General features: G+C 39.8%; 1 protein-coding gene across 2 annotated transcripts in view; it reads left to right on the plus strand.

Annotated features, from left to right (window-relative positions):
* Positions 1 to 8466, plus strand: part of MND1 (meiotic nuclear divisions 1) — a 77858-nt gene extending 69392 nt beyond the window's left edge. The window contains exons 6-7 of one of the 2 annotated variants that reach the window (XM_010382886.1): positions 1742 to 1786; positions 8118 to 8466. In XM_010382886.1, coding sequence (XP_010381188.1) covers positions 1742 to 1759 — 18 coding nt within the window. In that variant the 3' untranslated portion in view covers positions 1760 to 1786; positions 8118 to 8466. The remainder of the gene's footprint in view (positions 1 to 1741; positions 1787 to 8117) is intronic. The other variant, XM_010382884.2, reaches the window with a different exon arrangement.
* Positions 8467 to 12764: the final 4298 nt, after the last annotated feature.

Consider the following 12764-nt stretch of genomic DNA (forward strand, 5'->3'; position numbering starts at 1 on the left):
CAAGGCAGGCAGATCACCTGAGGTCAGGACTTGGAGACCAGCCTGACCAACGTGGTGAAACCCCATCTCTACTAAAAATACAAAATTAGCTGGGTGTGGTGGCATACGCCTGTAATCCCAGCTACTCTGGAGGCTGAGGCAGGAGAATTGCTTGAACCTGGGAGGCGGAAGCTGCAGTGAGCCAAGACCACACTATTGCATTCCACCCTGGGCAACAAGAGCGAAACTCCGTCTCAAAAAAAATAGAAAATAATAAGTGATGAGGATGTGGAGAGACTGGACCTCTTAGATTGCTGATGGTATTATAAAGTTGTGCTGCCACTTTGGCAAACAATTTATCTCTTCCCCAAAATATATACCCAAGATGATTGAAAACATGTTCACACAAAAATTATTATTCGTATTAGCAGAAACAACCCAAATGTCCATCAGCCGATGAATGGATAAGCAAATAGTACAATAGTACTTAGCTTAAAAAAGAATGAGGTGTTGATACATGAATGAACTTTGAAAACATTGTGTTAAGTGAGAGAGGCCTGACCTTAAAGACCACATATTGCATGTTTCATTCATATGAAATGTACACAAAAGGGAAATCCATAGAAAAGAGATAACAGCTAGGTTAGTAGTTGCCGGGAGATGGAGGGAGAAGGAATGTGGAGTGAGTGCTAAGGGGCACAAGGGTTTTTTTTGGGTGATGAAAAAATGTTCTGGAGTTAAATAGTAGTAATGGTTGTACAATTTTGTGAATATCATAAAAACCACTGAAGGTCAGGCATCGTGTCCCATACCTGTAATCCCAGCACTTTAGGAGGCCAAAATGGGGAGGATCACTTGAGGCCAGGAGTTTGAGACCAACCTGGCAACATAGCAGAATATCTTGTAGAGATAGGGGATCTCTACAAGAAATAAAAAAAAAAATGAGTTGGGCATGGTGGCGCATTCCTGTAGTCTCAGCTGCTCAGAAAACTGAGGCAGGAGGATTGCTTAAGCCCAGGAGTTTGAGGCTACAGTGAGCTATGATTACACCACTGCACTCCAGCTAGGGAGACAGAGTGAGACCCAGTCCCTAAATAAGTAAATAAATAAAAATTACTAAATTTTATAGTTTAGTATGCTGAATTTGTAACATATAAATTATCTTTCAATTTAAAATGCCATCATTTTAAGTAATAGTTAATGCCCATTAATCATGGCACTGTTACGTGCTGTGCAGATTAACTTGAAGTACATAATATACATACAGATACATTTGATAGCGTGATGTGTATTTAACTATAAAGTAAAAGTAAATCCTTCTATGGGACTACTTTCTTATCACTAAAATTTTTTTTAGAGTCACACTTACTGTGGTCTTATAATGCCTGTATAGTAAAATTCTTATTACATTTAAGTTGTTGTATTTTGGTATGGTGAGTTCTTTGAAAAACATCTCATTTAAACTTACATGTTGTCTTTAAAGGAGCAAGTACAATGATGATGGACACTTAGGAAAGGGAAATTGTTCACTTTGACTTTCCACTAATTGCTAATATTACTGTAGCTCCCTAAATTTCCTTAGGAATTTGCAAGAGTTTGTAAAATACAATATTATGTCACTATTTCAGCTTTTTTCATAGCCATTTTATATATAAATTTTATAAAAATTTTGTTCATATGAAAAAATATAAATGTACACATAGCTAAAGATAATTTTATATATATAAATACATTTCGTTTTATATATATAATTTTTTTTCAGGCCAAGCAAATAAAGTAGCCAAAGAAGCTGCTAACAGATGGACTGGTATGTACCATAATAATACTGATAAATAAACTGTAGACTCCCTTCGTACTTACTGTGATGTGAAATTCAGATACCTTGTGCTAGCTTTGTTCAAGAAAGGACGTTTCTGAAAAATGTTTCAGATGTTTACATATTAAATCATTTCAGTTATTTAAGGTTATTTTTTATAATCTTATGAGTCATTTTGTAAAGTATAAGATATTTTTGTAAAACTAATGATTGCTTCCAGTTTAACTTTTGTACAACTTTTCCCAAAATAAGTCAGTTGAGCTAATCACTTAACTTTCATATATATTAATGTAAGATACACTTTAAGATAATGGAATCTTAAAGATTTATATTCTTCCTAATAATAATAATAGCTAAGGTTTGTTGAGGACTGACTATATGCCAGTTATTGTAATGTCTATGGTTCATTCTCATTTTATCCCCATGATAATCTTGTGAGGTAGATATGATTATTATCCCTAATTTAGGAGACAAAACTAAGACCCTCAGGAGTCTAAGGCCACACATTAGTCAGACAGCAGAACAGGAATTAGAATCCAGCTTTTTTGGCTGGACTTAAAGTGACTATGTTTAGTTAGTCAAAGGCGATTAGTCACTGGAAGAACAGACGCTGGAGCCAGGTTTCTCTGACTCCCTGTCCAGGCCTCTGTTTCACACAAAAAAATAAGAATTATTTTTTTCCTACTCTATTTTATAATTAAATAGATTGGTAAAATCAATATAATTGGCCTTTAGCGTTTTTTTTTTTTTTTCTGAAATTGCAGTTTTATTTATTACAAAGTTATTTCTTAAGTAAGGTAATGCTTTAGTGATAAGAACAGAGGAGGGTAAAAAAGCAAACTGACATAAAAGAGAGTAATGAAGTAAGTGTCCCATGAAGTATAAATAAATATGGATTTTTAGGTTAAAAATAAGACAGAAATCCAAGGTGATTTCTCCCAGTATTTTCAACGAAGAGGCTCAGCACACAGTGGGCACAGGCAGCATGTGTACGTGTAGTGGGAGGAACGTGGCTTTGAAAAGAATCCAAGCTGTTCTCCTTACTTGCTGTGTGACCTCTTGACCCCCTCTCAGCCTGCTTCCTCATCTGTTCATTGTGGATAAATAATACCTACCTCCCTCAGGAGATCGAGACCATCCTGGCTAACACGGTGAAACCCCGTCTCTACTAAATGCAAAAAAAACTAGCCGGGCGAGGTGGCGGGCGCCTGTAGTCCCAGCTACTCCGGAGGCTGAGGCAGGAGAATGGCGTAAACCCGGGAGGCGGAGCTTGCAGGGAGCTGAGATCCGGCCACTGCACTCCAGCCCGGGCGACAGAGCAAGACTCCGTCTCAAAAAAAAAAAAAAAAATACCTACCTCCCATTCTGGGAGGATTAAATAAGACAGTTTGTAAGCCCGTCAGCACCATGTTGGACACGTAGATAAATACTCCTCTTTTCCTTTTCTTCTCTTAAAAAAGTTCATGATTTCCAATTGATCATAAACTTCCAAAATTATAATTGGAAAAACATTTGGAATGGCTTTTTTTTCCCCTATCCTATTAGCTACAGAAGAACCTGGGACTTTTAAAACCATGAGGAAGAAAGATATTTTTAGAATAGCAGAAACAGCTGTTAAGAACCATATTTCCATTTAAAGTTGCAGCTTATTCCTTCCAGCTTCCAGCATAAACATGTGTTATGAAAAGACGGAGATAAGAGATAAAGCATCACACCTCAGAAAACTGCCACCTTCACAACAAACAAAAAGAAAAGAGTAATAAAATAAGAATCATTTTTTTCCTAGTCTATTTTAGAATTAGGTAGATGGGTAAAATCAATATAATTGGCCTTTAGTTTTGTTTTTTTTTAAATGAAATCACAATCTTATTTATCATATAGCTATTAAACTTTGCTTTAATAATCATATTAAAATTATCATATAGAAAGAAAGTTTGCTTTCTTTTTACTTAAAAAAAGCCCTGGCCGGGCGTGGTGGCTCATGCTGGTAATCCCAGCACTTTGGGAGGCCAAGGCAGGAGGATCACTTGAGGTCAGGAGTCCAAGACCAGCCTGGCCAACATGATGAAACCCTGTCTCTACTAAAAATACAAAAATTCACCAGACACGGTGGCACACACCTGTAACACTAGCTACTCAGGAGGCTGAGGTAGGAGAATTGCTTGAACCCAGGAGGCAGAGGTTGCAGTGAGCTGAGATCGTGCCACTGCACTCCAGCCTGGGCAAGAGTGAGACACTGTCTCAAGAAAAAAAAAGGTCCTTAAAAATGTATCTAGAATTGAGAATATATACTGTTCAACAATTCAGTATCTCACTTCTATAGGATGAGAGATTACCTCAGAGTCTAAGTATAGAAATGCCACATCTAAATGTTTGGTGACATTAAATACACTTTAAGTGTGATTTCAATTATATCATATGAAACCTTGCTTAATAATTAAGATGGTGAGGTTTTTGTAAACCCATATGAGAGGCATCTTAGTGAGTGAAGAGGGATAGGTGTTGCCAGGGCCTCACCGAGATTCATTGCAAATGATATTGCTCATCCTATTCCTATAGGTATCTTCACCATGCCACCGTATGAATCAAACAGTCTTAAGGTTGTTTGTTTAAAATTTAAAAATTATTCTATATCCATTTATAAAAATTTCTACATTAAATAGGGAAATTATTTGACAGAGAATGAACTAGCAAGATTGTCAGTGACATTATCTTGAAGGCCGACATCCAGTGGCCCAAAGAAATGTTTAATCAGAGTCTTCTTTGAATTGGTCCATTAGGCATTGTTGTGGAGAGGTTTTTATTTGTTCTTTTTCTTGCTTTTAACCTTTAAATGTTTATAATGAAATGGTTTCTTATCCCTCTATAAATCGGGAAATCCTTCCTGTAGAGGCTATTCAGTAGTCTTACCCCAATGCCTCATTCTCTTTTCTGATCCAGGTTTGAAGTTGATTCCCTGCAAGCTTCCTTCCTACATTGTTGTATCTGTTCTCTCATTTCCTAGAAATCTTTCTGTATTCATGAAGCCTATCTTGTAAGCTATACACATAAGACTTGGCCTTTTCTCTCTAAGACACCTATCACTTTATAATTGTTTAGTAATAAATGATTATTTTTTCTCTCTTGTGTTAACTTGAAGGCATAGGTTCTTCACATTCTGTAATATCTGCAGTACACTTGATACTTGTCTTATGTAGCAGCAGACCCTCTATAACATTTGGGTGTGATTACCAAGAATGTACTGGTTGGGCAGAGACTGGTAAAAATTATCCTAGAATACCTTATGGTGCTATTTTAACATTCTCTCTTAGGTTGTTGTGAAAAATAAAGATTCATTTTAGATTGTTACAAAGAGTAAAGATCATTTTAATATCTGTTGACATTCCATAACACTTTAATTGAAAGAAATTAATTTTGTTGGCCAGGCGCGGTGGCTCAAGCCTGTAATCCCAGCACTTTGGGAGGCCGAGATGGGCGGATCACGAGGTCAGGAGATCGAGACCATCCTGGCTAACACGGTGAAACCCCGTCTCTACTAAAAAATACAAAAAACTAGCCGGGCGAGGTGGCGGGCGCCTGTAGTCCCAGCTACTTGGGAGGCTGAGGCAGGAGAATGGTGTAAACCCGGGAGGCGGAGCTTGCAGTGAGCTGAGATCCGGCCACTGCACTCCAGCCCGGGCGACAGAGCGAGACTCCATCTCAAAAAAAAAAAAAAAAAAAAATTAATTTTTTAACATTATTCTATTTGATGCAGTAGTATTCTCCATAAAATTAATTCCAGAAATGTGTTTATCATTATTTGATACTTGGAATTAAACTTCCATAGAAAAAATATTTTAAAAAGTGATCAAACTCCATGTATTAGTTTTCTAGAGATGCCAGAACAAAGTATCACAGATAGGGTGGCTTAAACAATAGAAATTTTTCTCACCATCCTGGAGAATCAAATTTCAATATCAAGATGTTGGCAGGTTTGGTTTCTTCTGTAGGTCTTCCTTCTCACTGTGTCCTCTCACAGTCTTCCTGTGTCTCTCAGTGTGTTCAAATTTCCTTTTTTTTTTTTTTTTTTTTGAAATGGAGTCTTGCTGTGTTGCCCAAGCTGGAGTGCGGTGGCGCAGTCTCAGCTCACTGCAACTTTCACCTCCCTGGTTCAAGCGATTTCCCTGCCTCAGCCTCCTGAATAGCTGGGATTACAGGTGCACACCACCAGACTCGGCTAACTATTTTTGTATTTTTAGTAGAGATGGGATTTCACCATGTTGGCCAGACTGGTCTCTCAAACTCCTGACCTCAGGCAATCTGCCCGCCTTGGCCCCCACAGAGTGCTGGGATTACAGACGTGAGCCACTGCACCCAGCCAATCCTTTTCCTTTCTCTTTTTGCTTTTTTTTTTTTTTTTTGGATGGTCTTGCTTTTTCACCAGGCTGGAGTGCAGTGGCACTATCTCAGCTCACTACAACCTCTGCCTCCTGGGTTCAAGCGATTCCCCTGCCTCAGCCTCCTGAATAGCTGGGACTACAGGCGCACACCACCACGCCCAGCTAATTTATTTGTATTGTTAGTAGAGGCAGGATTTTACTATGTTGGCCAGGATGGTCTCTATCTCTTGACCTCGTGATCCTTTTCTTATAAAGACACCAATCCTACTGGATTAGGGCCCATCCCAATGACCTCATTTTAACTTAATCACCTCTTTAAAGATATGTTTCAATATGGTCACATTCTGAGGTCGTAGGGTCTAGGACTTCAACGTACAAATTTGGGGGGAAATGATTCGGCCCATAACATTCCAGAAGAACCTATTCTAACCCTTTACTTCATTATCACTACTAATAGATTGTTTAACATTTTACAGAATACTCTGACAAGCTATAAAATCTTATACCATCGTTTTTTCTGTGTGTGTAATACATTTTCATCATAAAGGTTGTATATGTACATTAAAGAAATGTATGAAATTAAGAAAAGAAAGGCTGGACACAGTGGCTCACACTTGTAATCCCAGCATTTTGGAAGGCCGAGGTGGGTGGATTGCTTGGGCTCGGGAGTTCGAGACCAGCCTGGGCAACATGGTGAAACCTCATCCCTACAAAAAATACAAAAGTTGCCGGGTGTGGTGGTGCACGCCTGTTGTCTCTGCTACTTGTGGGGCTGAGGTTGGAGGATTACCTGAGCCTAGAAGGTGGAGACTGCAGTGAACTGAGATTGCACCACTCACTGCATTCCAGCCTGGGAGACAAAGCAAGATCCTGTCTCAAGGAAAAAAAAAAAGGAAACAAAAATCCACTGTTCCTCCCACCCTCTCAAGTGCAGCCACTGTGAGCACACTGGCACTGTCCTGCCTCCCTCACTAGCTTCCTGATGAGTAGACATTTAGATAGATTGCTTTTATTTTTTCTATTATGGCACTGGGATAAAGACGCTTGACCAAAAATCCTTGTACACAGTTTGTTTTCTTTCCTTGGGATAAATCCCCTGAAGTAGATGTACCACTTTTTTTCAGTCGTTAATGCGTTTTAAATCCCCCCAGGAGATGCTGAGGACATTTCTATTCTTAGTCTTAAGAGAACCCCTTTCCCTGCTCCCTACCCCCTCTCCCTACTACTGGCCTGATTGTCTGGAAGCCATTACTGTCTGTGGGACAGGAAGAAGGGTCTGGAGAGAATGTGTTCCCTTTGGGAACAGGAGCAACTTTAATTCCTGAGGCAACAGTCCTGGCCTTTGCTGTGGAAATGTAGAAGTGACACCATTAACCTGTCCCTGTTTTTGTATTATTCTTAAGTCTGGTATTTAGCAGCAAGCAGCCTATAGAATTTTTAAATATGAGATCTATTAACTTGTTCAAAATAGTATTTAAATACTTTTTGTTTGATACGGAGTTTCACTCTTGTTGCCTAGGCTGGAGTGCAGTGGTGCAATCTCTGCTCACCACAACCTCCTTCTCCCAGGTTCAAATGATTCTCTTGCCTCAGCCTCCCGAGTAGCTGTGACACAGGTGCCTGCCACTAACCACGCCCAGCTAATTTTTGTATTTTCAGTAGAGACGGGGTTTCACCATCTTGGCCAGGCTGGTCTCAAACTTCTGACCTCATGATCCGCCTGCCTAGGCCTCCCAGAGTGCTGGGATTACAGGCATGAGCCACCGCACCTGACCTTAAATACTTTTTAATTAGTCGCCATTACTCTTAAAAATACAGAAAACTCCTTATTTTGATATATCTGAAAGTTAATAGAAGGAAGTAAAAGAACAATGAAGATAATTGTACTTGAAATGTTTTATGATTATGTTTTTCTCAAAATTATTTCTCAATTTTCTTTATAGATAACATATTTGCAATAAAATCTTGGGCCAAAAGAAAATTTGGGTTTGAAGAAAATAAAATTGATAAAACTTTTGGAATTCCAGAAGACTTTGACTACATAGACTAAAATATTCCATGGTGGTGAAGGATCTACAAGTTTGTGAATATGTAAATTTTAAACTATTATCTAACTAAGTGTACTGAATTGTCATTTGCCTGTAACTGTATTTATCATTTTATTAATGTTAAATAAAGGGTAAAATGCAGATGTTCTTCACCCCTTTTTGTAGATCAAAAGCAGGATGATAGCCATATCCCCCCAGTGTGCATCAGGGTAGGACAATACAAATAAAGACATCCATCTCAGTCCAGGAAGATTTACAAATGATTTTTTTTTTTAAGATCAAAACCATGACTTGATAATGCTTTAGTTTTGTTTAAATATTAATATTAACTATTAAGGGTGTATTTGGCCTGGGCATGGTGGCTCACACCTGTAATCCCAGCGCTTTGGGAAGCTGAGGCAGGCAGGTCACTTGAGCTCAGGAGTTCAAGACCAGCCTGGCCAACATGGCAAAACCCCCTCTCTCTTAAAAATACAAAAAGTAATTCTAACTACTTGGGAGACTGAGGCAGGAGAATTGATGGAACCCAGGAGGCGGAGGTCACAGTGAGCTGAGATTGCGCCACAGGACTTTAGCCTGGGCAACAGAGCAAGGCTGTGTCTCAAAAAAAAAAAAGTGTATTTGAAGGATCCATCATACATATACACACACCTAAATGCTTGGAAATAACCTTTAAAATCCTAATGGCCTGCTCTCCTATTTCCCAACAGTGACCGAGCTCAGTATTCTGCATTATCTTTGCAAATTTCCCACAGAAAAAAATACAGAAAGTTGGTATTCCTCAAATTTAGTTAAGTAGTAATGCCTCAGACATGAAAACTCCTTTTTTCTTTTGAGTTTTTGAAGGAACAAGTGCATGGCCATTTGTCCTGATTTATGCACTTTTTATAAGATGATATACAGTCATGTGTTACTTATCAATGGGGATATGTTACTTATCAATGGAGATATTGCTCCTAGGCTACAAAGCTATACAGCATATTATGGTACTGGAGACTGTAGGCAATTGTAACACAATGGTAAGTATTTGCATATCTAAACATAGGAAAAATATATTAAAAACACAATATAGGACCATGCGCAGTGGCTAACTCCTGTAATCCCAGCACTTTGGGAGGCCGAGGCAGGTGGATGATCTGAGGTCAGAACTTCGTGACCAGCCAGGCCAACATAGCAAAACCCTGTCTCTACTAAAAATAAATTAGCCGGGTGTGGTGACGCACGCCTGTAGTCCTAGCTACTCAGGTAAGCTGAGGCACGAGCATTGCTTGAACCCAGGAGGCGGAGGTTGCAGTAAGCTGAGATTGCGCCACTGCACTCCAGCCTGGGCAACAGAGCGAGACTCTGTCTCAAAAAAAAAAAAAAAAAAAAACAATATAAAAGATAAAAATGGCACACCTATCAAGGACACTTACCAAAAATGGAGCTTGCACGACATGAAGTTGCTCTGTGTGGCAAGGTGCGGTGACTCAACGCCTGTAATCCCAGTACTTTAGGAGGCCAAGAAAGGCGGATTACAAGGTCAAGAAATTGAGACCATCCTGGCCAACATGGTGAAACCCCATCTGCTAAAAAAGAAAATACAAAAATAAGCCGTGGTGGTATGCGCCGGTAGGCCCAGCTACTCAGGAGGGTGAGGCAGGAGAATGACTTGAACCCAGGAGGCAGAGGTTGCAGTGAACCTAGATCGCACAACTGCACTCCAGCCTGGGCAACAGAGTGAGACTCCATCTCGAAAAAAAGAAAAAAAAGAAGTTGCTCTGAGTGAGTAAGTGGTGGGTGAATGTGAAGGCCCCTAGGACATGACTACACACTATTCTAGACTTTGTAAATACTGTACACTTGGGCTATACTAAATTTATAAAAAAAATTTTCCTGTAATAACCTTAGCTTACTATAATTTTTTACTTTATAAATTTAAATTGTTTAAACGTTTTGGCTCCTGTGAAACATTTAGTTTAAAACATGTACAGCTGTACAAAAAATTTATTAATATTAAAAATATTAAATATTAAAAATAATAAATATTTAAAATTTTTGAGGCCGGGCGTGGTGGCTCATGCCTGTAATCCCGACACTTTGGGAGGCCAAGGCAGGTGGATCACCTGAGGTCAGGGATTTGAGACCAGCCTGACCAACATGATGAAACGCTGTCTCTACTTAAAAAAAAAAAAAAAAGACAAAATTAACCAGGCATGACGGCGGGGGCCTATAATTCCAGCTACTCAGGAAGGCTGAGGCAGGAGAATCGCTTGAACGTGGGATGTGGAGGTTGCAGTGGGCCCAGATTGCGCCTCTGCACTCCAGTCTGGGCAACAAGAGCAAAGCTCTGTCTCAAAAAAAAAAAATGTGTCTGCATGTGGTGGCTTACACTTGTAATCCCAACACTATGGGAGGCTGAGGCAGGCAGATCGCTTGAGCCCAGGAGTTCGAAACCAGCCTGGGCAGCATGATGAAACCCTGCCTATACAAAGAAATATAAAAATTAGCTGGGTGTGATGGTACGTACCTGTAGTCCCAGCTATTCGGAAGGCTGAAGTGGAAGGATCGCTTGATCCTGGAAGTCAGAGATTGCATTGAGCTGAGTTCATGCCACTGACTCCAGCCTGAATGACAGAGTGAAACTGACTCAAAAGAAAAAATTAAAAACTTTTTGTTAAAAACCAAAGCAAACACATTAGCCTAGACCTCCACAGGGTCAGGATCACCAATATCACTGTTTCCACCTCCACATTCTGTCCCACAGGAAAGTCTTCAGGGGCAAATAACGTGCATGGAGCTGTCATCTCCTGTGAAAACAATTCTGGAAAACTTCCCAAAGGACCCGCCTGGGGCTGTTTTACAGTGAGCTTTTTGTTTTGTTTTTGTTTTTGTTTCTGTTTCCTTTGAGATGGAGCTTTGCTCTGTCACCCAGGCTGGAGTGCAATGGCATGATCTCAGCTCACTGCAACCTCCGACTCCTGGGTTCAAACGATTCTCCTGCCTCAGCCTCCTGAGTAGCTGGGATTACAGGCATGCACCACCACACCTGGCTAATTTTGTATTTTTAGTAGAGATGGGGTTTCTCCATGTTGGTCAGGCTGGTCTCAAATTCCTGACTTGAGATGATCCGCCCCCGTTGGCCTCCCAAAATGCTAGGATTACAGGCATGAGCCCCTGCACTCGGCCAACCTTCTTTTTAATAAGTAAAAGGAGTACACTCTAACATTAAAAACATGGAAAGTACATAAACCAGTAACATCGTCATTATCATTGTCAAGTATTATGTACTATACATACTTGTATTGCCACACTTTTATTCAGCTGGCAGTGCAGTAGGTTTGTTTACACCATCGTCACCACAAACACATGAGTAATGTGTTGCACTAAGACATTGCTATAGCTATGATGTCACTAGGTGGTAGGAATTTTTCAGTTCCATTATAATCTCATGGGACCACCATCATATATGTAGTCTGTTCTTGACACTGTTGTTAAACAATACATGACTGTAGTTGTGTTTGTATAGCACACATCACCAAGTATATAGAATTTTAGGGTTATTTTTCAGCTATCTAAAAAAGTAGGTTAAAAATGATATATCCCGGCCGGGCGCGGTGGCTCAAGCCTGTAATCCCAGCACTTTGGGAGGCCGAGACGGGCGGATCACAAGGTCAGGAGATCAAGACCATCCTGGCTAACACGGTGAAACCCCATCTCTACTAAAAAAAATACAAAAAAACTAGCTGGGCGTGGTGGCGGGCACCTGTAGTCCCAGCTACTCGGGAGGCTGAGGCAGGAGAATGGCGTAAACCTGGGAGGCGGAGCTTGCAGTGAGCTGAGATCCGGCCACTGCACTCCAGCCTGGGCGACAGAGTAAGACTCCACCTCAAAAAAAAAAAAAAAAAAAAAAGATATATCCCATGTATATATCTTTTTCCAGTTCAGTTTGGCTATTTAGATAATTTGCAGGCACTCCACATCTAAAGAAATAAAATCAAAACATGTGTAATGCCCTTTACACATATGCTTAGTTTTTTTACATTGTCCAATTTTGATATTCTTTTAAGTAACTCGAGTGAAATACTCCATATGTCTGAAATGACCCAAATGGCATCCAAACCATTTGTTAATGAATCTGGCCTTTGTATCGCATGGAGTTGCTCTGGGCCTACTTAATCACTTCCTGGAGGTTGGTGGGGAGCAAATTGGTCTATCTTTGTTCATGAGGCCAGTTTATGTTGCCTTAGGCAACAGCTCTTCTGACAAGAGAAAGTATTTGATGTGAGAGAGAGAGGACAAAAAATAAAAAGAACCAATTTTTCTAAAACTAATTGTGGGAATTCCAAAACTTCTCAGGCCCAATTTGCTGTTATTATAAAAGATACTTGTTGAGAAAGGAGGTATGTGTGTTCAAAAAGGAAACCATTTCTAATGATCTCTAAAAGATGCTGTTTAATATTTAGGTAACTTAAGAATTTAGTTCTCTACAGGGCTAGCACAAGAGTGAGTGAGATGGGGGTCTATACATGAGCTAACCAGAGGCTTAGCATCTTTAGCCAG

This window comes from Rhinopithecus roxellana, chromosome 2 (assembly GCF_007565055.1).
Source record: "Rhinopithecus roxellana isolate Shanxi Qingling chromosome 2, ASM756505v1, whole genome shotgun sequence".
Lineage (NCBI taxonomy): Eukaryota > Metazoa > Chordata > Mammalia > Primates > Cercopithecidae > Rhinopithecus > Rhinopithecus roxellana.